We start from the raw sequence: 25247 nt of genomic DNA on the forward strand, positions 1-25247 counted from the left end.
TTTTCACTAAATATTAATTCAAAAGATAAAGCTATGGGCCAACTAGGCCTGGATTGCTAATAATAAATTAATTCAAAACAGACAAGTTGGACCAGTTAACAATTTTGTCCACAAACTAGAACTTGCTGATATCTTCTTATTCGTAAGCTTTCTTTTTTGTTTCTTTTGTTTGTTCGTTAGAATATTATCTGATTCAGTTTCTTTTTTGTAGTTTTTACTTTTTTTCGTCTCTTGACGATTTTGTTTCTTACAATAACTTTAACATTTGTTAAATTCTTGCACTTTGTAGTACATGTGCCAGTTATTCCTTTCTCCTTTTATTCTTTTTGACTTTTGTCGATGGTTTTTGTATAAGTCTTTAAGCTTTCCTTTTTTTAATAGACTGTCCCTTTTCGTTCTCTCATTCGTATCTACTATTTCTTTTTTCTATCTACTATGTGCATAGACATTTAGATGCTTTCTTTCTGTAGTTATTTACTTCTTTTATTTACTTCATTTAGCCTTAGATACTCTAAGGTTTTACTCTTTTGCCCCAACTTTTTATACTCAAATCACTGTTGTTTCTTTGTTCTTCCTTATCCTCATCGTTATCTCTTTTTTTTTTCGTTTCCATCTATTTTCAGTTTTTCAACAGTATTCCTTCCTTTCTCCTTTCCACTGAGGTCTTTGGTATTTGGTTTGAAAACTAAAATCTTTTTTTTTCTCCTTGTTTTATTTCCCTTTTTCCTTCAAAAGTTCCAAACTATCCTTGAAGTATTTCGTCAGTTTCTCAACTTGTTTCAAAGGAATTATTAAGTGCAGTTAAATAATAAATATATTAAATTAAGTCCTAAACCAAGAAATAGTGTTTCTTCAAAGCGGTACCTTAATCTTAATACTGATTTTTGAATTTTCGGGTTCATATTTTTTCGCCAAAACGAAAACATTTGTACTTTCTGACCCAACTAACTCAAGTTCATGTATAAACACGCAATCAACAACCCCGAAGAAAAATCACTCATTGTTGCATCTTGTGTTAATTGCTTGCCTGCATGTTTCTGCACTCTTTAGATTTGGATTCTGTTCACGAAATTGATACTGAACACTGGGTTGAATCAACAGTTGGATACAACCGCTTTCCAACCGAAGAATCAGGTTTGTATTATTTTTATGATTTGATGATTCTTAAATAATCGCTTGCCCAGTAACAATTGGTAACGGGCCATTCTGAGACATTTCTTATTTATTTTTTGATTTAATCGCATGCCTAGAAGACTCAGTCTTGGCCTACCAGCGCCTCGAATCCTGCGAAATTGACATTGACGGTAAGCGAAAAAAAAAAATGCAAAAAAGCTCGTTTGACCGCATTTTGATTTTTGGTGTAGGTAGTTTTTGTTGTGCAAAATTAGTGTCACCGTAACGAACTAAAAACAAACCATTTTGTGGTATTACGATAGCCCAGCAATTAGTACAAGGAGGTAAAAAAATAGTACGCACACCATTTCGATCGTTGAGCTTTTGCTGCTGAAACTTTGAGAAAATGAAAATGTTGGCAGATTTTTCTGCCGCATTTGATTTTTGCGCATGCAAAAGCAGTACTAACAGAGCTTATTTGCGATTGTAGAAATACGGATTGTGTGCCCAGAAAAGCCGTATTCTCAACTATCCACAAATTCGCAAGGTTCAGGTATGCTTTTTCACAATATTTTTTCTACTACTAACTACCGCTATATCTACTAACCTCATTTCCCTATCATTGGATGTGGAACATACCTGTTTGGCTCTGTTGAAAATTTCCCTTTTTTGGGGGAATTTTCGACAGCAGGGGTTGCATTGGCCTTCCAATTAATAACTACACTTTTAAAGCTCTGCATGTCTGAAATTACTATAAACTGTACTTTCCACGTATAAACCAGTGGTACTTGGTGCTCCTTGTAGTTCGTCTTCTAGTTTGATGGTTACACTGGTGTTTCGCTAAAACTCGATTCTTTGTTCTTAAAACTTGGTGTTTTCGCAGCACGAAGGCAAGAGATCATCAAAATGACTGAGCAACTCATAGAAGCGATCAACACGGGAGATTTCGAGGCTTACACGTGAGTGGGCCGTTTTTGGGTGAAAGTGATTAATTTTCGCAAATTTCAGAAAAATATGTGATCCACACTTGACAGCATTTGAACCGGAAGCCATGGGCAACTTGGTCGAAGGCATGGATTTCCACAAGTTCTATTTCGACAATGGTTTGTGTTTTTAACGCGTTACTGTTTTGTTGCGAATTAATTCATTAGGTTTATGCGGATGTAAGTGTTTATGGTCGACTAAAATAGCGAATTTTAGTGAATTGGCCGATTTTTCGAACTCGGTCGTCTAAAAATTGCACACGTTTAATTATTGCCGTAAAAATGTCGTTACAAGGTGGATAAATAAACACACTGGCTTTATGCTAAAAACGGCCAATGTCAAACTTGTATATTTTTGCAAACGTTTACGCGTTAGACAATTTGGCGCGAACTTTCCTTTGATCAGCAGGTTTTGACGCATGACTAAGGAACCAAAAGTTTTAAAAATTTTCATTGTTTATTATTACTTGTATTTTTCATGACTTTAATACTTCAATATTGTAGTAAATATTTCAGTACTTTCAATTTCTATGTTTGTTTGCAATTTTCTCAAAAACTATTAGTTGGAGAACAAAGGTTTTTTTTGCTCAAAATAGATTATTAAAAGAGGTTTCCTATGATACATACCAAAATCGTATTGAAATATTCACACATTCACTTTTCAAATATCGATTATGGCTAAACTATTAGAACAAGTGGAACTATTTTGATGTAAACCAATGCAAAATGATCTGGGGAATCGACTGGAGTCGAGAAAAGTTCCAAATTCTCAATAGTTTTTTCATTTTGATTTTTTTTCTATTTATACGTTTGTTTATACTTTTCTCAAAAACTATTAGTCTGAGAACAATGATATTTTTTGATAAAAATAAATTATCAAAAGAGCTTTCGAACAATAATAAACACAAGAGGGTTACGTCTAATGGTTCCTGTATTATTGGGCGTTAAATGTCAAAAACATATTTAAAATATTCACACACTCACTTTTCAAACATCGATTACTTCAAAACTTTTTAAAAAAGACGAACAACTTTAATGCACACTTACGTAAAATGATATGGGGAATCGATTGGCGTCAAGAAAATCGCCAAATTCTTAAGTTTTTCAGTTATGATTTTTTTGTTTGCAATTTTTTCAAAAACTGTTAATCGGAGAACTTGTATCTGACTGAAAACAATAAAGTTTTAAACAATAAATTATACACATAATAGAGATTTATTGTACAAGAAAGATAAACTCGGATAAAACAATACCTATATAATACCTATATAATACAACAATCATAAAAAGTTCAGGATGTCACTGTTTGACAAGTATTTCATTTCTTTCTTTCTTTCTTGTATGTCGTCTGACATAAAATTACATTTTTTAAAAAACACTATTTCGTGAAATTTTTCAGAAATAATCAAAACAAATCACTAAATTAGGCGGAAATTGGTTTCATGACTTTCACTGTTTATTGTTTTGGCACACTTCAATTAGAAGATTAAAAAAAAATAAACCGCAAAAGTGCTAAATCAAGGCGGAAACTGATAAATTTTTTATTTTCGAATGTTTAAACATGTTTATAAGACTAAAAAATACATTTTCTTGTGAAATTTTACTAGATTGTGCTGAAAAAAATTAAATTAAGCCAAAAAATTGCAGAACTGGATCGAAAATAGTATTATTTTTTACGAGAACGTAAACACATTCTTCAGACAAAACTACGTTTAAATTTGCTGTTTTTAAGTGATTAAACAAGTTTCTGAGCTAACATTTCAGTTTTATTTGAAGATTTTGTTAAAGTAAAAATTACAACTTGTTTTAAGCGTTTTCCCAAATTTTTCAGTCAGAGACGCAATTATTTAACAAAATTTATAGAAACGAGAATAGTTCACAAAATTTCGACCAAAATATGCCGATAAATTGCTGCAATCGAACAAAAATAGGGTTCTTTGTTAACTTTTATGAGAAAGTAAGCACATTCTTTAGCGAAACACTTAATTATTTCGCTAAATTTCACCTAAAAAAAACACCAGATTGTATTGAAAATTACGTTAAATTTGCTTTGTACGGGTGCCTAAAAGACCTGACCTGAGCTGAGCTGACTTAGCCTACATTTTTTCGGAAGATTTTTTAAATTTCAACAAGAAATCATTAAATTAGATAAAAAAATAATACAATATTTTTTCGTAATTATTTAGGAGAAACTCCCAAAAATAAATATTGAAAGCTTAAAATCCTGTTTTTCCTGAAATTTTGTTTAAAACTGCTTCTAAAATTACAGATTTTTGTCTTTCTGAAGTATTGTAGCACATTTTCCAACCAAAAACACAATTGTTGAATACAATTTTTACAATAATAAGTCGAAAAATACAAAATCCATTGGGAAATGGAGCAATTTTTTAATTTTTCGAGCGCTTAGAGATTCAGAAAAGCAGTTTTTGATGTTTTTTTTTACGAAACCGGAGTGAAAAGGTACTAAACTACGTCTGAAACGACGTTATTTTGCCATTTTTTGCTTCACATCTGATGCACAAACGCAAATATTTCACAACATTTGGTAAAAAATTAGTCAAACAATTGCAAAGTGTAAGCATATTTATTTTGCGAAATCACCCAACTGAGTTAAAAAAACATTTTTTACACCTTAAAATAATAGTCAAAAATAAAGCGACAAATCACGAGTATGTTGTATATTTTGTTGTATGTTTTTAACATTTATTGCAATTTATGCAATTTTTACAACATTCTGCTAGAACGGCTGACAAATTGCTAATAGTTTGACCGAAGATAACATTTATTTTCCATCAAAAATTATTTCGTGTTAAAAATAAGCCGAACTAAATAAAAATTGGTGTGATTTTTGCCACTGTCGAGCAATTTAACTCAATTATTTTTCGAAATTTCATAAGAAAACTTTGAATTGTGTCAGCCTAAAAACTTAGTACTTGTGGTGTAACCCATACGTATTTTTTTATAATCTATTGTAGATTATACAGGGATTATACGCTGAAAGAGACCAAGCATTCTACACTTCCACGTCAACAAAACTGGAAATTATTTCTAATAATCACCAACATTGACTTTTAAAACTTTAAAGCTAAAAAATTTATCTTGCAACATAGTAAAAAAATCCATTGTTACAACTGTAACTACTCCACAACAATTAAAATAAAGTTACAGCAAAGACGTTCAAGTTCTGACGATGTTGCCAATTTTACCAAACAGTTTTTTGTTGATAAAGTAGTTAAAGATAATGGTGGATTTTTATTAAATTTTTTAAAAGTTTTCTGAGACATACCAGAGAACTATGCGCCATTTTGTATATATGCTGTGTTATAAATTATTATATAGGAGCGAAAATTAGGCTTTATGTGCTAAGGTTTACAGTTTCATAGCAACTGTTATGTATTTGTACAAGGGAAAACGTATTAACTCTCGAAAGTGTTTTTATTATCTATTTTATGTACAATTTCTATTTTGTAACTTCTGTAAGTATGTAAACATTTTTACTACTTGTTTTTCTCGCTTGCTTCATACTACACAAATATCTAACAGCAACAAAGCACATCAAGCCATTTTTACTCCGAATAATGTTTTTTTAAACGACTAAATTGTAAGAAAACAAAACTACACATTAAAAAACAATTGTTACCACTTTAAAACACCAAAGGGAGTGGCATTCTATTTCCGTTTCTTGTTCTATGAATTCGTAAGAAATTTAGCAAAATTTTTCAGCCAAAAAAATTATTGTACCTTTGTAGTAAATATTAAAAAATGATTTCGCTGAAATGGTTTGATTTTTTTATTTTATACAGGGTGATTCAAAAATGACGGACAAACTCCCGTATGTTGAACCTTCAGTTAAACTCAAAAATGAAGTCGGATTCTTAATTTTGACATATTTTTTAAATAGTTTTCTTTAGCAACGGTATCGTTTGATTTATTGTCAAATTTACAAGTTTTTTAATTGTTTTGTACATCATAAGACATTAGTTGTTGATTTTTTCAAACGGTTATTTTTTAATGTTTTAAGAGCTGTATAGTTATATGTATAATTAGGCACATAAAAAAAGGCAAATGTTGCTATTTTATGTGCTTAATTCAACAAAATGACACTTTTAAACATTATTTTATTAACAAATCTTTAAAGAAATTGGCTAATTGCCTGTTTTACTGTTTTCAGTTCTGGGCAAAAACTGCAAAGCAGTGAACACCACAATTCTGAACCCTCACGTCCACTTATTGGGCGAAGACGCAGCTTGCATCGCTTACGTGAGGCTAACACAGTACATGGACAAGTAAGTCAATTTTTAAACCAAACATTAATTTATTTCTTATTCCTCTCAGACACGGCCAAGCGCACACTCACCAATCTGAGGAAAGTCGCGTGTGGCATAAAAGAGACAACAAATGGCAAAATGTCCATTTTCACCGCAGTGGCGGCACAGGCGGTGCTGCTTTCGGCTTCAGTTCGCATAAATAGAACAGTACGCCATAACTTTCATCGAGCATTCATATATAAACTATGTTTACTGTGAATTCTATTTGTGGTGATGTGTGATTCTGATATTTTTGAATTTTATATTGATTCTTATTGTTTTTACATTAGGTAGCGTAGTTTCTCTATCACAATATTATTGTGTTACCAACCTATTATTCCATATAATGTCCACACTCCGGGAGACAACACTTCAGCTTGCGTTGGTCACCTTGTTGTTTGACTTATATTTCCGTTGTTTTCGCGTAGTCTAGTAGGTGTTAGTGGATTTTTTAAGTCACAATCGTGTCTAGTGAGGTACATTGTATGGAATAAATGAATAGATTGCCTTCTACGATATATTTCTAGGCTTGCCATTGAAGGGTTGGTATTAATAGCAACCGTAACTGAAGCGGCAGCTTTGCAGCACACCAAACCTAACTATAAGATATATGAAGTAACTACTTAGCCAAATGATTATAGGTAAAAACAAAAAAAAGAGTATTTATCGGGGTTTTCATTTGTCCTTTACACTACAATCAGAAATTGAAATTCTAGGATAGGATTAATGGTGCGAGGATTATTTTATATTTGTAAATTATTGCTTTGTTTCCGCGATTATAAAGTCTTGACTACTGCCTTATTAAGGTTTAAGTAGGGGTGCAGTACTTATTTATTAGCGCACTGATGCATGGCATTTTATAGCATTCAAGTATCGAAGTTATAACTCTTATAGAGTACCACACACACTTCTACAGGGTGTTCCGTCTTAACCCCACATTAGAAGTATTGGGAGCTGTAATAATGATAGTCATCTGAAAATTTCTATACAGCGTTTATAAGTGTTTTTTACTGCATTTCTGGATTACTCGAGTCATTTTAAGGGAATTTTTATTAGTTTTTCCTATACCTAAATTTAGTCGTTTTCAAAATATTTACAGTTTTTTGAAAATCTTTAGATTTGCATCTTTGACTTCAAAAATCGATAACTTTGCCGTTTTAAAAAATTTTGAAAACGTTTTTGGCTTATATGAAAAAGAAGTTTTAGATCTTTACATTAGCATTTTCAGATTTCTAAAAAAAGTTAGCAAACCCCAAATTTTTAAGATTAAGTTTTCAGAAATTCAAACACTCATAACTTAAAATTTTCAAATGAAATGCCACAATTTTTATTTAACCAAATGATAGGGAATTTGATTCTGCATCGATCTGTATTAACATTCCATATACAGTTTTCAAGTTATACGAACTTTTTGTTGGCATTGAGAAATTCATTAGCTTTAGTTTTTCTGCATAGGTTGCAGGGGAAAGATGAGTAAAATACAGGGCGATTCTTTTAGGGGCTACATTAGCAACTTTTTAACTTCTAATATAGCCAGAGCTTTAAAATTTTGAATACGGTCAAAATCGGCTATTCTGAGTTCATTTAAATTATTTTCGAAATGGCTTGGCTTCCGGAACTGCGAAAAGTTGGCTCCAAGTTTGAAATTTTAAATAGTCACCACACATTTTTATTGCATCTTTGAATTTACCTTCTCAAGGTGAGTAAAATTTACTTAAGTTTCTGATACTTATCTGTCATAGTTTTTGACATGTCATTTTTTTTGTTAAAAATTTCATTGGCAAGGGTCTAAGATATCACAGCCCTTGATTAATTTTTATTTTTTTTGCATTCGATAATCAAAGGTTTGAGGAGTTATCTAAAATTTTCGAAATTGTCAACTGTCAAAATTCGTGGGTAGTATGATTTTTTCAAAATGGTTTTCAAAAAAACTGCTATAACTCAGTTTTTCAAACGGAACAACCCTATTTTCTTAACGGCAATCGAAAGAACATCGATATTTATGGTGACTTTTATCAATACGTCCACCTATCTCTTACAGTTTTTGAAAAAAATCACAAAAAACGTAATTTTCATAGTTAATCAAGTAGACTTTGTAAAAGGGTTAACAAATTGTCAAACTTCAATATTTTATTTACTTTTTAGCTGGTTCATTATAGAATAAGCAATAAAAAAATAATATTTAATTATAGTTTATTAATAACTTGGTGAATTCGTAAAATAACTCAATCAGTCTGCCATCAAATTTTGAACTTTTTGAATGAAAATCGTGAACAAATAGAACATTTCATTTAATTAATAGCACAGTTTTATCGTATTTTTCAAAAGTTAACTTGATTAAAAATTAAAATAATAAGTCAAAATTCTTTTTTCTGTGATTATTTCAAATATTGTAAAAGACAGATATGAAGATGTCAATAAAAGTCTGCATAAAAATTAATTTTCTTTTGATTGCCATTGAAAAAAAAGTCAGGCAATTTGAAAAAACTGTTATAATCATTTTTTAATCATTTAAAAAAATCATAATAGCCTTTGCATCTTGAACAGAACTTATTCTTTATTCAATAGGAAATGTTTCTTTGTTAACTGTGCAAAAATATCTGTGTCAAAGAAGCAACATAACTTGAAAATTATCACAATTTTGAACACACTGAAGGAAAGATTTAAGCCTTCTTTTTTGTTTGTCCAAATCCGATTTCTAAAATCCTACAAACGATAGAAATATTGATTTTTGAAGTGAGAGGTGCAAATCCAAAAATTTTTAAAAAATCCTGAATATTTCGAAAACGGTTGAATTTAGGTATAGGAAAACCTGATGAAAATCCCCTTGAAATAACTCAAGAAATCCAAAAACGCAGTAAAAAATGTACCTTTCTGTTTAAAATAAGAAAGTTGATAGCGACTTCCGGTATAACCGGAAGTGCCGCCATCTTGAAAATATTTTCATTGTGCAGAACTCAACGGATTATGGCTGAGTACCAACTTTCAAATAAATCATCTTTATTGGAACTTTCAGTACTTCCAATGTGGGGTTTAGACGGAATATCCTGTATAATTGAATACCAAGTCTTTTGAGGTTAAGGTGCAACTTAATTTCAAAAGAACACCCGAACAATTTAAGTCGCCAAAACAGAAATTTCAGTTGTTTTGTTTTGGTCGACTCAAGCCACATTTACTTGACAAACAAATCATTTTGTACATAGGATAACGTAATAGTTTACAAACATTTAATGATAGAGGTCGCACGTTGCTTAAGATGAACAAACCCCCTTTATGTGCACTTGGGGCTGAAAGGGGTGATTTGTACATAAAAAAACAATTTTGGAATTTAATATTGACATTTGACTGTTTGCATAAGTACTATTGACATGTTTTTAGCTCTCTTAATATGAATATACTTAAGGATAATGTGTAATCACTATATCTAATTTTCACATTTTTGGTCATTTCATCTACCTAAGTATCGGTGTTTTTTTCTCGAATGATCAAACGAATCGCGATAATCACCAGATTGTGCGCTCAAATATCACAACTAACGAATAAAAAGCGTTCGAGTGACCAACACCGATCGATGCTTTTTAATGTATTTGCTGAGACTTATCGAATTTAAATGAATTATCCACTACATGTTAGAATAGTCATTCTTTTTAGTGAATTTGTAGTTAAATTGTAATAAAGTGGTTATGAATAAGTCATTCTATGAATTGACTTTAAATTTTGAAATACATATGTTAGGCCTAAAGTAACTTTTGTTTTTCAAGTTTACGGACCATCTAGTATTATTTTTAACTACAAAGTCATCTCGCGACGTTCAAAAACAATATCGTTGTGTTACCGTTGTGTTGCTTTATCGGGAAGGATTGACGATTTTGTACTGTTCCTATTTTAACACATCTTGTGATTTTTGCAATATTTTCGTGTAATGCTAAGTGAGTGTATCAGTCCCTCATCTCTTACTGTTTTGTTACTGAGTTGTGTGATGTACACTGGAACGACACTGTATTTACCCTTGCAACAACTTGTTTTAAACAATATTGGTGTTCTAGGCTAGTTACAAATATAAATATCAAAGAAATTATTGTTGCGGGTAAACAAAGTGGAAATTCCATTATATAAAGCTACTGAATGTACAATTCTTTACATAACAACTATATTTTAATGTTTTGTGCAATATAGTTATAAATAATAGTGTTTAATGTTGTTTTAAGATGTAAGTTACATATTTGCTCATATACTTAATTTTTCTTTAAATATTTTGTGTTGTACAATATTTATACAGAGCAAATGGAATATACTATGTTTAAGGCGTTATTAGTTCTGGCACTTTTGTGTAAGTACAAGACAACAACCACAATACGTTGGTCGCAGTGCCATACAGTTTTGTATAGATCGTTGAAGTTTTTTTCCGTAATTATGTTCAGTGGATAAACACATGTTAAACCTTTGAAAATGTATATAAAGAATGATCTTATTAAATTTTTGCTTCTATCATATTTAACATGTACCTATACATGATGTATGTTTTCCCTTTACAATCAAGTGTTTGAGTAAACCACTTTTATGGAAATTAAATTGAAAAAATATTACGTCAGAGTTTTATTTACCAACGTCCCATCCCAACTTTTTTCAAGCCGTGAAATCAAAGCGAGACATCAAATCAAAAGAATTTGTTCCTTGTTCTCACTTAATTGCTTTAACAAATAATTTCGAAATTATCAGTTACTTTGTGTAAATTTTTGACAAATACCCTTACGTTCTTCTGTTTCTAGTACTACTTCTGTCAGATTCACAATTTATCATTTTAGCAATAAATTTTGATCTGTATACTAATAATAATAATAAGAGAAAGAAAAATAATATAGCTGCACATTTTCGCTATTGCAACAATGGATGTGTATGTCAATAAAAATATAGTCTGGTCCATCTCAGCTCTCATCTTCTGTTATTTTTAATTATACAGAGTATCCCAAAAATATGATGTCATAATACTTATTTTTGTAATTTGCCGCCAGTTTTATGCTTTAATATGGTAGCGCTCAGCTCCATTTGCGTGTGCGTCATCTGACATTTCTGTCACTACGTTTACATAGCAGGGCCATAGCGGTGACAAACTATCAAATATTTTTTGAGGTTACGAAGTGTTTAAATTAAAAAAATACAAAAAATACAGATTCACAAAACAAGAACTAATAAACGCAGAATCAAAAACCTAACGAAACGCAAATCACAAAACACAATAAACGAACGTAAAATACTTGCGATTAACACCGATAACACTTTCGACAACCATGCGACGACGTCTATAATTTACTGTCAATGTCAGGTTGACAAATTCGTGACACTTAACGATGTTGTCGAAGTGCACATGTATATTAATGTTCAAGGATACCACCCTTAGATACCCCTTAGTTGTTTAAATTTGCATTGTTTTTGACAATTTTTTTACAGCTTTGTGTTGGTAATGAAAAAATGAAATTTATGACGCACACGCAAATCGAGCTGACCGCCACTATAGGCATCTTCAAGCACGCAACGTCATCAAACGCGATGTCATAATAGTTATTAATAATATGAGAGCGAAAACACAAGCTTAAAGTTCGAGAGCTGTCGTTATGCAACGAGCAAATGCGAGTTGCATACTAGACACCCAAGAACTTTAAGCGTTTTCTTCGTATGAGTGTTATTCAAATTTTTTTTTGTTGAAACATTTTAATTTAAAACATGTTGCTAGGGGAAATCTGTTTTAAAATAGTGTTTATAATCTGGGATTCAGATATTAAAAAGAAGGCTTAAAATGTTATCAACAAAAAAATAGTCATTATTTGACGGAACATTTTACAAAAATTTTTAGGTTGGCAAATTTGGGATCGTATTTTTGGTAATTTCACAAATTCCAAGGGGCGTTCTTGCAAAGAAATAAAAACCGAAAAAAATCGGTTTTACATCTTTAGTTTTAAAAATTAATAAAAAATAGAAGCAACGTACCTTCGGTTCACTTTCATAAAAACCATTGCGGTGGAATTGACTGAGCTGTTACCATGACAACTCATATAAAAGTTAGGGACAAGAGTGCCCAATTTCCACCACAATAGTTTTTATGAAAGTGAACCGAATGTAAGAACAACTACCATCTAAAACCTAATGTACAGGTTTTAAAATTTTTAAATGTCTACAAACTCTATAAACGCTTCTGAACAACACAACAATGTGAGTTTGAAATAAAAAACAGACTTATTGGACATTATTTATTACAAAAATTATACGTATTAATAATTTTTAATAAATTATTACAACGATTTTCCTCCTCTACCATATCTTCCAAAATGGAGGCGACCTCTAGTCGCGTCCTTTTGGCTTTTTCTTGCTCCCTTTTGAGCTCGTCAATTTTTGTCTTTAACAGTTCCTCTTCTGCGTTCCTATGAAGCAGTTCTTCGGCAAGTATTTCATTTCTTTCATCAACTTCACCTTCTTCTTCTACTTTTCGCTTTTGCCCTCTTACTTCCTCATCTACTGTTCCCTCCTCCCTAACCGTGTTTGGCAAAATTATTTCAGGTTGAGGGGGTTGTTTCACTTCAGTCTCAGAAGAGGAGCAACCTTCTGCTTGGATAAAAGCGATATCTTTGGGTGCATCAGCTTGTTTTATCATCTTATTAGATAAAATGTCATTTGCCTTCTCCTCCGTTGGTTTTGATTGTTGCGACATCCTTAGGTTATAGACGAGTTTTGGAAACTTGTCTGGTTAACCAGACTAGACAAGTCTATTATTTATTACTGTAAGGAATAATAAAAAAACAAAAATATGCATCTCAGTTATGGGTTTTTTGATAGTTATATTTTACAATATCATACTATACTGTATACGAAGGGTCTAAAGTGCAACATTTAACCCAGCGAGTGGAGTTTGTTCTCTTGAAGGCGAAGGGGTTTCTGTCTACAGGGACTAAAGTGGGTCATTTATTCCCTAGGAATTAAATATGGACTAGACTTCCTAGAGAATTCATTTATTATTATGTAAACAGGGACTAAAGTTTAAGTGCAAAAAATAATTTAAAAACCAAACTTCCATAGTAAGGTTAGATTTGAAGATTATATTTGAATTTATTTATCACCTGTGTTACCAGTGTTATCACTATCACTGTCCCAACGATAACTGGTTTATCATTAAAGATATTGACGTTTTCTTTTTTTTTAGATTACAGCTGCGTTTCTACTGCATATCTTAAAAGTATAGTGGTGTATATACACTTTGTCTCAATATTAAAAAACACTAAAGTTATGTTTTTTTTAATGGAACACCTTAAATTTTATTGCATTTTTGGACGTAGCTTTTAATACTGATGATTTTGATCTAACTTGTATTGATCGATTATGCTTAGTTTTTAAAATAATTTGATTTTTTTGATGGAAAGATATTTTATTTAAAAATGTGTTACACCAAAATGAATATTCTTAGAAAATTAGGGAAAAGTTCAAACTTAAACTTCAAACTTCTCGAAGATTATTAAATTGTCTACCTAAAAACACAAAATTTTCAAATCACTCAACTAATTTTTCAATTCAACTCAACTCTTTAAATTGTATATCTAATTCCAAAAACTTTTTCATCAATTTGAATTCTTCCAACATTAGCTGTAACTTTAAACTGGTATAGACTTATGGGCGTCTTCTCTCACACTGTTTTTCCAGATAAATTTGTAGCAGATTGTTTCAACTTTGTTGGCTTATTCACTTATTTCACTTATTGAAAATGGTGCGATGGTAGCTCAAGATACAAATTCTGGGACAATGCTTTAATTTTTTTATTGAAATCACGGATCGGTGTGTTTTTTTATCTAAAATTATTATAATTGCATCTCCGTCTATACACTAAATATAGACTTTTTGTTGGAACATTTTAATATCTAAACAAGAATGTTTGAACAGTTAACTCTTTTCCTGGCAGCAGTCATCCCTGCAGCAAAACTCTTTTTATTGAAATCACGGATTGGTATGATTTTTTTTAATCTGAAATTATTATAATTGCACCTCCGTCTACACCCTAAATATAGACTTTTTGTTGGAACATTTTAATATCTAAACAAGAATGTTTGAACAGTTAACTCTTTTCCTGGCTTCAGTCATCCCTGCAGCAAAACTTTTTTTAATAAAATTTACTTAAAATTAAAAACTTAAGCATATTTAATCTCGTGGAATTATTTTACTCTTCATAGCAAAAATTAAAAACATCCGCAACACTTTTACATATTTGTAAATTATTGAAAAAATGTCACACTGCAGCTCGATTTATTTAAGCTCCACTTACTTGTATATCTGTTAAGCCTACAGCTTTGTTAAGCGTAACTCATTAAAAGTTACTCATAACTTTATCATATTTTTCGAAAGTTTACCCGATTAAAAATGAAAGTAATGAACTAAAATCTGTTTTCTGCGATGATTACGAGAAACTGTGAGAGAGACAAAAAATGTTACTAAAAGTTTTCATAAAAACCGATGTTCTTTTGATTGCTATTAAAGACTATTCAAACCTTCGGTTATCGAATGCAAAAAAAAATCAAATTGGCGCCAATTTCTCAATTTCTGGAAGTTCGAACATTTTGAAAAAAATTATTACTTGAACTCAGAATGGTCGATTTGGTTTGTATACAAAACTTTAATTTGCAATTTTACATAATCTAATACAAAAAACTGACTACCACTTTTCGTAAGTTTGACCTAGAGAAAAATTTTGGCAATTTTCACATATTATACCGAGCAACTGTTAATGATTGTGACTTTTGTGGTCAAGTTGATAACGAATTTGTAAACTTATGACTGTCAGATGAAACAGCTCCATACAAAAAGCTAGCAGGGAGGCCAATAACTCAATGTTGCTAATACATTTTTTTGCCTCGATCATTAAAAGTCACAGTGACACCGAATTATGGTAGGAGATATCTTTTAGAAAAAAAATCCTCATACCAGATGGATCTAATCTGTTGTTTAGGGTTTTCCCCTAATTTTTTTCGATACCTATGGTTTGTTATACTATTTCTATCCAATAATTAAGTGAAAAACAAGTTACTAACACTCCGTGATTCAAGTAGTATCGGACCAAATTTTAATTTTTCCTTTAAAAAGTTTTATTTTTCGTTTTGATGAATCACAATATTTTGGATTAAGCGCCTATTAATAATCAACTACGAATATTTACATTTACCTGAGAAAAATTGTAAACCCTTCGTCTAGTGAATGTCTTCAAGCGACCAGAAACAAATCCACTATCAACACTAAATAATTAGTAGAACACAAACCAAAAACGATTATGAACACATAACAAACGTTTTTAAACGAAATTAATAATAAATCTTTAGCACAACACGTTTTTACTTCGGATTTGACAACACCACAGAACATGACAGGTGCAAAATCGGCGGGGAATTACTGTAGTGCTGAAATACTACCAACCTAACAGTACCTAGGCACTAAACACCCAGATCTAAGTGATTTTATTACAGTCGCAGGCCTCGTAAAATTACGTGAAACACCTTGTATTTGCAATTGGGTGATTTTGTTTAGTTCACTCTATAATCTGTATATCTAAGCCAGCTCTAACGAAATATACAGAGTTGAAAGTGGTATTGTTTTTTCTAACCTCAATCATTTTAAACTACTGACGACTCACGTTAAATAAAACTGAAAAATAACCACTTATCTACAAATTACCTACCTTTTAAATTCCTGATAGACGTTTCACCAATCTCAACGAGCCACAACGTTTCTGCTGTTGAAAGTCCACGTTTGTAATTTGCAGAATCAGCTGATTGTTTTGACAGTTCGCCTAAACAAGAAACATGACAAGTTTTTGTACCCGTTTCGGCACTTCTTAAATATTTCTGTACAAAATTAGTGTTGTCTTTATCCTTACTTTTAGTACAAACGTTCAGTTTATTAGTGATTGAGACCTACCAAAGCATGTCGTTAGAAAATAAGTATAACCTAAAAAGCCCAGGTAAGAAATCGGATATTTAAGTGATTCTCGACAAATTTCCAATGTAAACAGGGGTGAAACGTCTCATGCGCGAAGCGCGAGAACTGGCCGAACCCACAGAAGAATATTTCGCCCATCCGTTGGAAGACAACTTGTTTGAATGGCATTTCACAGTGCGAGGCCCCCCTAGCACGGAGTTTGAGGGCGGTTTCTACCACGGACGTATTCTTTTACCCTCACAGTATCCCATGCAGCCCCCCAATATTATTTTGTTAACAGTGAGTCAATTTTGTAATAATTGTTCATTGTTATTTCATTCTGCAAACTCGTAGCCAAATGGGCGCTTCGAGGTGAACAAAAAAATTTGCTTGTCTATCTCTGGACATCACCCGGAGAGCTGGCAACCGTCGTGGTCGATAAGAACAGCCTTGTTGGCTTTAATTGCTTTCATGCCGACTCCTGCAGCCGGCACGATTGGTTCCTTGGACTACACCCCAGAAGAAAGACAGATTTTAGCAAAGAAATCCATCAATTGGGAGTGTCAAATTTGCGGTAAAATTGCAGAGACGCTTTCTTCGCAGTCAAAATCGTCAAATATTACTCAGGAAGAGGCTTCCCTTATCCAGCAGATTGCTCTCAAGGTGAGTAAATAATTTTTTTAATTGAAGACTTTTTCGCAAAAGAAAACGCGAGTATTTATATTTTTTTAAATCTGTAAACTATATTTAAAAAAATAGGCTTTTGGGATTTAAAAACTATTTTTTAATCGTACTGAAAAATCTGCAAATAATTTCAAAAGACTTATAGTTTTTACCAGCGAATAGGGATGGTTTTTACCATGTTTTTATGTTTTTGTGTGTTTCAACATGTTTTTCAGTCCGAAACGCAGTTCTTTCGCGTAATATCTAAAAAGTAATTTGCTATCAAAACCACATGTTTATGTGTCATTTCTGTTGTTTTAAGGTATTTTCTTATCAACAATTTAACATTTTTAAGGACATATTTTTGTTATATGGTATACGAGTGGTGTAAATCTTATTTTAACGAAAGGTACGTTATTTCTGAACAATTTTTATATCTCATAATTTTTTGTATCAGCATTGGTTTTTGAGTACAAAAATAATTTAAGTAATTTCTAAGGTTGCCATCTAATACAAAGACTGACCCAAAAGTAGCGTACAAAATTTATATCTTTGTTATGTCATTAAAAAAAAAACAGGTCGATTTAATTTTTTTAAATGCTACATTTTGATTATATTATATTTATGATGTCATTCGTTTTTGAGTTGTGACATAATTCTTAATTTTTTTTTAATGACAACTGACATTTTTGTTCACTGTTTTAGAAAGTAAAGATGTGCTTTTTCTAAAACAGTAAACAAAAATGTCAGTTATAATCTAGCTGATAATAAAAAACAAAATTAAAAATTAAACATAATGAGCTTTATTTCTTTGTTCTCGATTTATTTTATAAGCGGCAATTGTTTTTTATATTTTTTTATAATTATCATGAAAATACTTAAGAACTAATAGGAAGACTTTACACAAAAAAATAAGAATAATAAGAACGAGAAGATAAAGCTTTTTGTGTAATACTCTCACTAACTTTTATAACTTTTTTATTTTATTTTCTTCTTTCTTTTTAATTGTTTTATACTTATCAGAAAGATAGAAATGTATACTATCTAAAACACCAATCAAAAATATCAGTTGTCATTTAAAAAAATTAAAAATGACGTCGTTACTCAAAAAAGAATGATGTCAGAAATATCAATATGATGTCAAAATGTAGCATTTAAAGAAATAAAAACGCGTGTTTGAGGATTTTTTTGAAAAATGATTCAAAACAAAGATACGATTTTTATGCATGACTTTTGGTTCAGTCTTTATTTTTCTTTCTCTTAAATTTTTTTATACTTACCAGGAAGTCAGAAATATATTACCTATAAAAAACTATAAAAACACCAAAATCGTATTTTCTCTCAAAATTAGCTATTATAAATTATTCAATTACTTTATGAGAGATCTAAGCATTCATAACTATTCTAAATTAAATTGGACGTGTTGGGGGATTTTTTTGAAAAATGATACGGTTTTGCATTACTTATGTTTTAGCTTCTTTATGTAAGTTTATGTTAATTATTTATTTATGTTTATGTTTATTATGTAAATAATTAATTAGTTATTAATTTAAACAAAAAAAGGCATTTTCCACACAGTTGTGAAGTGGTTGTGAACTTATCTAAAACAACTAATTAATGTCTACACTGTTGTTTTGGAAAATTAATAAGATATATTAGATTTTATAAGACACAGAAATTGTTCAAAAATAATGGATCTTTCAAATAAAAAAATGGGTATAAAAGAATGAACATATAAGAAAAATATGGCTTCAGATATATAAAATTGGTTATAAGTAAGTACTTTACAATAGTAAACAAATGAAATATCACGCAAGTTACGTGTATCAAATTTCATTTAAAAAAGTAAGTTGTGAAGAAAAACCAAAATAATTTTTGAACTTTTAAACAGTGTAACTTTGGTTAAATCGCTTTATTTTGATTTTTGACCTGCGGAGTCTCTCGTTCCTTTTTGTCATCTTTTCGTTACACCCTGTATTATTCTTGATTGTTTTATTGACTGGGCAAAGAGGTTATAGACATGTGATTCTATTTTCAACAAGAATACGGTTCTAGATCTCTATTTAAAATATCATACTCGTAACTACTCATAACTGAACAAAATTGTAAAATTCCGTTATTTCAAGGCGGAGGAAGATGCAAACCGCAAAGAAAAATCTGCAGATAAAAAAGAAGATTCTGATGAGACTAATGTTAGACAGAGAGTAACAATAAACACCCCAAGTGCTGAAACTATAAATGAACCGATTACGGATGTTATAATGGAAACGGAAGTTTCAATTAATCCAAGTACTGTGTAAGTATTAGCATAAAAACCATGTAATGTTTGTTTGTAATTATTGTAACACTTTTAGAGATCAAGTATTCAATGTCGTTGTGTGGGTCATCGTATTTGTGATAGTTCTCCTTATAGGACGAAGATTTTTCTTGTTGGAATGATAGTGATAAATTTTTCATGTAAATAATTTTAATCATAGAGTACCTAATCTGTATACTAAAGCCAAAAACTACTAGAAGATTAATAAATTGCTTCAAACTTTTGTAGACTGAAGCGAGTTTTTAATTTTTTTCATCTCATCCAAAGTGGTAAAGTTTTTAACTTTTTTTTAATATAGTTTCCAAATAAATAATAATAATTAATATAATATTAAACAGCGCTATCTAGACTTTACGGATCTCGTAAGGTTAAAATACCTTCTAACTTCATTCAAGAATTAAAAAAAAACTCGTTATCGTGAATTGAACAGATAACCACCCGCATTCTAGAAACAGTACTTTATTTTTCCGCTCGGTTGAATAAATAACAATTTCCGTAAATCTATGAATTAAAGGTTGTCCCTTTTGTAAATACAATTCTTGTCTCTTATCAAATATAAATACGTGCTTAGTGCATATAAAAATAGACTAAAAGCTTACGACTAGACAATTGTGCTAAAACTACAAATCTACATTGACAACGCTTATTCCGTTTATATCACCATTCTTGGTTTTGTGAAACCACCCGTTTGTCTTATCCTTATGAACATCACCAACTATTTTATTGCTGGTTGTATCAAAATTCATCAAATCGTAAATTTCGTTATGAAACTCATCACCACTTGTCATAGGCACATTAGGTAATTCGGTGAGTCTGAAAGGCGCATCACCGGCCGATTTTAAGTGCCGTCGCTGCACATCGAAGATTTTCCTCTCTGCAGACGCCGACCGAGGCACTTGGACACCGTACAGGTGCAAGGGGGCTGTCTTGTTCGAGGCCCGCGAAATGAACGACTTTTTACTAGGCGCATTCAACTCCAACTGCTGCCTTATGATCTGAACGGCTGATTTAGGCCGCTCTAGTAAAATATCTTCCTTGACGTGATAAACTGGAGGGAAAGAATCGGACGAAGTCTCGCTCACATCACTCTCATTTTGTGCTTCTTCCTGCAATTGTCCGTTCATTTTCCGCTCGTAATTCGAGTAGGATTCAATCGCGTCTTCATCCTGTTGTTTTCGCTTCAACTCGGCTTCTTTCAACGCCCGGATTTTCTCGATTTTTTCAGTTCTTAACCGGTTTTCCAGCGCGATTTGCTGCATAACGTCCTCCTCAACCCGCTTATTTAAAATCTCGTAGTTCCTAACAATGTAACTCAGCAACCATTCGTATCCCTTTTTAATCCCGGGATCGATCCGCAAATTCCCTGGTGTTTCCACCGCCGAACAACTCTCCACCAAAGTGGGACACTCATTCCCGTTTACGATTTGCTCCAAGTCCAGTTTTTCGATGATATCGACCTCGTCTAAGGCATTTTCGTTGTCTTGTTTATTAGCTAAAACTAGGACTGGCTTTCGTGCAATTTTCTCGTGCGATAGGAGCTCCCTTAGCACGTCCTTTGCCTCATCAAGACGCAAAATATCGCTCGAATCGACCACGAAAATCACACCGTGGGCCTACAAATCTGCAAGTTGGTGGTTATTTGCGCTCAAAATACACTCACATCAACGAAATATTTGTGCCAGATTCCGCGAATGTTTGGGCCTCCCCCTAAATCAAACACTTTGACGATGTAATTGTGGTAGCTTAAATTAACAACAGAGAAGCCGACAGTCGGGACCACTGAATCGACCGATTCACCCGCTAAGCCTTTCGCAGCAACAGTTTTTCCAGCGTTATCCAGTCCCACTAACAACAAGACGATTTTCCTTCGGCTAAATTAATACCAAGCGATTACGAATTTCCCAGTTACTTACCTTTTTAACCGTGTTTTACAACAGCATATATTGCCCATATCTACGTGAGAAAATCATTTTTATTTTAAATGCATTTAAATCACAAGTTTGACATTTATGCTGCCATTTGTAAACAAAAGATTGGCAAATGGGGGCACCAACAGCACAACAATAAAAGTCACCATGCGGGGCCAACCTACAGCAAAAACATTCGTTAAACATTTTTATGAAGTATTTTAATTGCTATCTACAATCGCCCCAAGCACGTATATTAAAGAAATATGGGTGTTTTATTTCATTAATCATATTAATATTCATTAAATGACCTAGGGATGTGTTTATTGTGTGGGTGGCGTTCCTGTCAGCTCACCAATGGGTTTGGCGGGATGAGATTGTAAGATTAATAAACTGAAGTTCTAAACGTAAATCATTTTCATTCAAGGATTTTTTCTTATATTATTAATTATTATGCAATGTATAAACATTAAAAAAATTATTTGTTGTAATTGTGGGGTTTAAAGTGGCACGTGACCTGTTGTCAGCCAATGGGAATGAATGTTTTCATAACATAACCAAACAAATGTGACAGCTGTGTTATTTTCGTGTTTTTCTGTGTTTTAATCATGGATTCACATTCACATGTGTTAATTGTACGTAGTTTTACGCCCTTTTATCATTTGGTGATAGAGGATTGTTGCAGAGTGTTATTGTACCCATTTACAATGGGGCACCATGGATTGACCCTTGTTTCAAAGCAATTTTACAACAGGAGCTTCCAGACGACGTGAATTTGGAGGTGTGTGTCTGTAACGATGCCTCGGACGATGGTACAGTTGCTTTATTACACAATTGGGTCGATATTTTTATTACAAAAAAGATTACATTAAAAGTGTTTCACAATGATTTGGGAAAGCCAAGAGGCGTTGGTTATTCCAAAAACAGGGCTGTCGGCATCAGCAGTGGTACTTATTTGTGTTTTCAAGATATAGTGAGTATTATAGTATAGTGAGAATTAGTGAAAGTATGCTTCAGGATGATGTGATGTTACCTAGCAGGATAAGAGAACAGTACGAGAAAGCTAGAAATTTACCTCATGACACGGTAAGTGTTTTTATTGTGTGTATTTTTTATTTTTTTACGCAAAATTTGAAGATTATTGGATCACAATTCAAGCGAGTTCCTGAAAACTCCACAAGTCGTTACACACAATGGGCAAATTCCCTACCAGATGAAAAACTTCATATTCAGGTTTATACATCACATGGTCCTACCGTAATCATGCCCACTTGGTTCTGTCATCGCTCAGTATTTGAAAAGTAATTCAACAATTAATATCCTATTTTAATATCATTAACAACTCAATAAGGGTGGCCCAAGTAAAATTTGCACTCTAAAATAGTATATTCGGTTAACTGTTACGTTTTACAGAATTCTTTTTAATTTTTGATTGTCAGTCTAGTACACCAGTGTGACACTTGAGCACTAGTACTTAAAAATAAAAAATTCTCAGACAAAATTTTTATTTAATTTTTGGGAAACAATTATTGGATGTGGAACTTTGTTTATTAATTTAAATTATAATAAAATTATTTACAAAAATACTTCAACAATTCCGACATATTTTTTATTTATTTGTGGTAAATATAATACAATTAATAATATAATACAATATTTACTTATTTTTGGATTGTGTTTTATAAATTTTTCTCTTTTATTGTTTCTTCTTTTCCGAAATTTTTGCAGTCTTTTCAGTGTCGTAATCACTTTCACAATCACTCATTTTGTTATAACAGGGGCTCGACTTAAACGGAGAAAAGCACATTGACTTTTGTTATTTTTATAAAACAATAAACAACTCTACATCAGTCTACCAACTGTTAAATTTTAATGTTCGTTTGAAATTATTATTTTCCAAAATTAAATTTGTTATTAATTTTAACAAAAATTTTTGAATGTAATATGTTGCATTCTTAGTTCAATATTCTTATTGCATTAATAGTTAAAACGATTTTTTAGTATTTTTATTTTTATGGCTGCTCATATTGCTCATCTTTATATATTTTTGAACAAATTTAATGCTTCATAACCCAGAATAACATTTTAGGTACTCGTAAAGATATTTTTAAGTGCAATTAGACTTGAAATTTAGTTCCATTCCTCCTAAATATTTTACTCGTAGTTTATAGACACACATTTGTGCAATGGTTCTATTTATTACACTCAGTTTTCCTCTAATAAAAGTCAGCTATTAATTGTATAAAGGTAATATAATTTAATAACTGCTAAAACTGAAAAAGTAAAAAAAAGGTTATTCTAGCTCTTGTCCTTTTTGTATATTTGTGCCCAGTTTTCGGGCGCTTGCCGGAATAAAATTACATTTTATTAAACTTATTTGATACAGAAAGTGTAAATTTGTTACTTATTTCAGCCTAAAAATGCATCTGCGATGTTGGCATTCTTTTCAAAGTTTTTTAAAAAATGGCAACCGCTTCCTTACATTTTTGGGGTCAAATAGGTCACAAATTAAGTTTCTGTGTTAAATTATGTTGCTTGATATTTATTCCAGAATTGGAGGTTTTTCAGAAGAAGGAAAAGGTACTCCTGAAGATTTAATATTTTTCTACAAACACTTAGATTTAGGAGGAAAAGTGTACAGAGTCAATAAGTGCTTATTGGTCTACACCTACCATCCCAGTGCGACTACATTTTCAGTCATGGAGTAAGTATATTTTTACAGATTTAAAAAAACTATCAAAATCTCAAAAAAATGTTTAACTTCTATTTTTATTTAGATGCATGTAAAAGTTGAATTGCGTTCACTTTTTTTCTTGTGATTAATAGGATTTTGATTAAAATTTTTGTAAACTGTAAATTAGTCCAGCTGTCCTCTTCAAAGATTCACATGAAACAAAAAATGTCAGTGTTAGATGGTGTTAGACTTTAATTAATATGTGATTTCAGGGACACAATTTGGAGGCTCAGACTAGAGAGACTGGAAAATGTGGTTCTCCGCAACTGGCAGAAATTTACAATCTGGAATGCTGGTAAACAAGGTCGAAAGTTGTACAACTCATTATCAGAGGACTCGCTGAAAAAAGTCATAGCTTTGTGCGACGTTGATATAAAGAAAGTTGGCAAAACTTATACACCTTTTAACAGTGATACAAGAAAGAGTGGAAGATCCGTCGATATTGTACATTTTAAAAACGCTGAACCGCCTTTTGTGATTTGTGTAAAAATTGTAAGTAATTATTATTATGAGAAAAAAACGTGAATTGATTTGTAAATTTTTTGTAGAATCTTACAAACGGAGAATTTGAAAACAACTTATCATCATTACACTTAACAGAAAATATTGATTACGTTTTATTTAGCTGAGTGAATGAAAATGTATTTGTATTTGTACTAAGAAAAAATAAACCTTGGATTTATTACACTTTTAAATTTGTTATCTCTTCTGTTCCACACACACCACAAATTTTAAATTTAATTACAAATAACACAAAAACGAACAAAAACAGTACTCATTTTTTCCTCGTGTTCATTTCATTTTTGTTTGATATTTCTTTGTCAAACCTAAAATGAACTAAAGCTTGTTCTTTAGAAGTGTTCATTGTAGAAGTGTTCTTAAAGTTCTTTTAAAAACTCGGTATATCATCGTTTTAAGAAAATCCAGTTCAAATTGTGCTATTTTAATGGCAAATGCGTTTGCACTTTCGGTGTTGATAATCTCAATTTTTTTGACTTTCCAAAAATTGGTAGCAGCTCATTCATGACAACAATTTTTTTGCTTTATTAATTTGTTCCTAAAAATATCTTTAAAAAACATTGTAAAATACTGAATTTTTCTTATTGGCACATTTTCAATTTCTTCGTCAAATGCTGTAGAACCAGATAATCTTATTTAATTATTGTCTGTCTCATTCATGATTATTTTACATTTTCGTCAGTTTCTTGTGGAAAAAATTGTACAATATCTTGGTCAAAGAGTGTTGAATTACGAATTTCATGAACTATTGTCAGAAGG

The 25247-nt window shown here is 31.5% G+C and overlaps 4 protein-coding genes and 1 non-coding gene across 24 annotated transcripts in view; 3 read left to right on the forward strand and 2 right to left on the reverse strand.

The window, feature by feature from the left end:
• Nucleotides 1-10989, forward strand: part of CaMKII (Calcium/calmodulin-dependent protein kinase II) — a 131072-nt gene extending 120083 nt beyond the window's left edge. For 7 of the 20 annotated variants that reach the window (XM_064359720.1, XM_015978452.2, XM_064359723.1 and 4 more), the window contains 7 exons: nt 1051-1134; nt 1251-1304; nt 1604-1666; nt 1997-2072; nt 2122-2216; nt 6268-6382; nt 6432-10989. In XM_064359720.1, the coding sequence (XP_064215790.1) occupies nt 1051-1134; nt 1251-1304; nt 1604-1666; nt 1997-2072; nt 2122-2216; nt 6268-6382; nt 6432-6567 (623 nt within the window). In that variant the 3' untranslated portion in view covers nt 6568-10989. The remainder of the gene's footprint in view (nt 1-1050; nt 1135-1250; nt 1305-1603; nt 1667-1996; nt 2073-2121; nt 2217-6267; nt 6383-6431) is intronic. The other 13 variants (XM_064359729.1, XM_064359733.1, XM_064359735.1 and 10 more) reach the window with 4 other exon arrangements.
• A 1645-nt stretch (nt 10990-12634) lies between these two features.
• On the reverse strand, nt 12635-16247 carry LOC103312444 (uncharacterized). The gene is made up of 2 exons (XR_010333318.1): nt 16110-16247; nt 12635-13174 (listed from the first exon to the last, which is right to left on the reverse strand). It is a non-coding gene; the product is annotated as an uncharacterized LOC103312444 (transcript).
• A 10-nt stretch (nt 16248-16257) lies between these two features.
• Nucleotides 16258-19562, forward strand: LOC655113 (ubiquitin-conjugating enzyme E2 J1). The gene is made up of 5 exons (XM_961623.4): nt 16258-16391; nt 16443-16648; nt 16703-17011; nt 19138-19307; nt 19366-19562. The coding sequence occupies exons 1-5, from the start codon at nt 16355-16357 to the stop codon at nt 19448-19450; spliced, it is 807 nt and encodes a 268-aa protein (XP_966716.1). The 5' UTR covers nt 16258-16354; the 3' UTR covers nt 19451-19562.
• A 209-nt stretch (nt 19563-19771) lies between these two features.
• On the reverse strand, nt 19772-21402 carry LOC655043 (ADP-ribosylation factor-like protein 13B). Its single transcript, XM_008193060.3, has 3 exons — nt 21242-21402; nt 20989-21193; nt 19772-20941 (listed from the first exon to the last, which is right to left on the reverse strand). Exons 1-3 carry the CDS (start codon nt 21277-21279, stop codon nt 19949-19951), a joined length of 1236 nt encoding a protein of 411 aa, XP_008191282.2. The 5' UTR covers nt 21280-21402; the 3' UTR covers nt 19772-19948.
• Nucleotides 21403-21516: 114 nt separating this feature from the next.
• Nucleotides 21517-24656, forward strand: LOC654978 (queuosine-tRNA galactosyltransferase). The gene is made up of 8 exons (XM_064355367.1): nt 21517-21614; nt 21663-21870; nt 21921-22208; nt 22253-22321; nt 22373-22536; nt 23787-23939; nt 24182-24461; nt 24518-24656. The coding sequence occupies exons 2-8, from the start codon at nt 21844-21846 to the stop codon at nt 24596-24598; spliced, it is 1062 nt and encodes a 353-aa protein (XP_064211437.1). The 5' UTR covers nt 21517-21614; nt 21663-21843; the 3' UTR covers nt 24599-24656.
• Nucleotides 24657-25247: the final 591 nt, after the last annotated feature.

Source organism: Tribolium castaneum, chromosome 1 (assembly GCF_031307605.1).
Source record: "Tribolium castaneum strain GA2 chromosome 1, icTriCast1.1, whole genome shotgun sequence".
NCBI lineage: Eukaryota > Metazoa > Arthropoda > Insecta > Coleoptera > Tenebrionidae > Tribolium > Tribolium castaneum.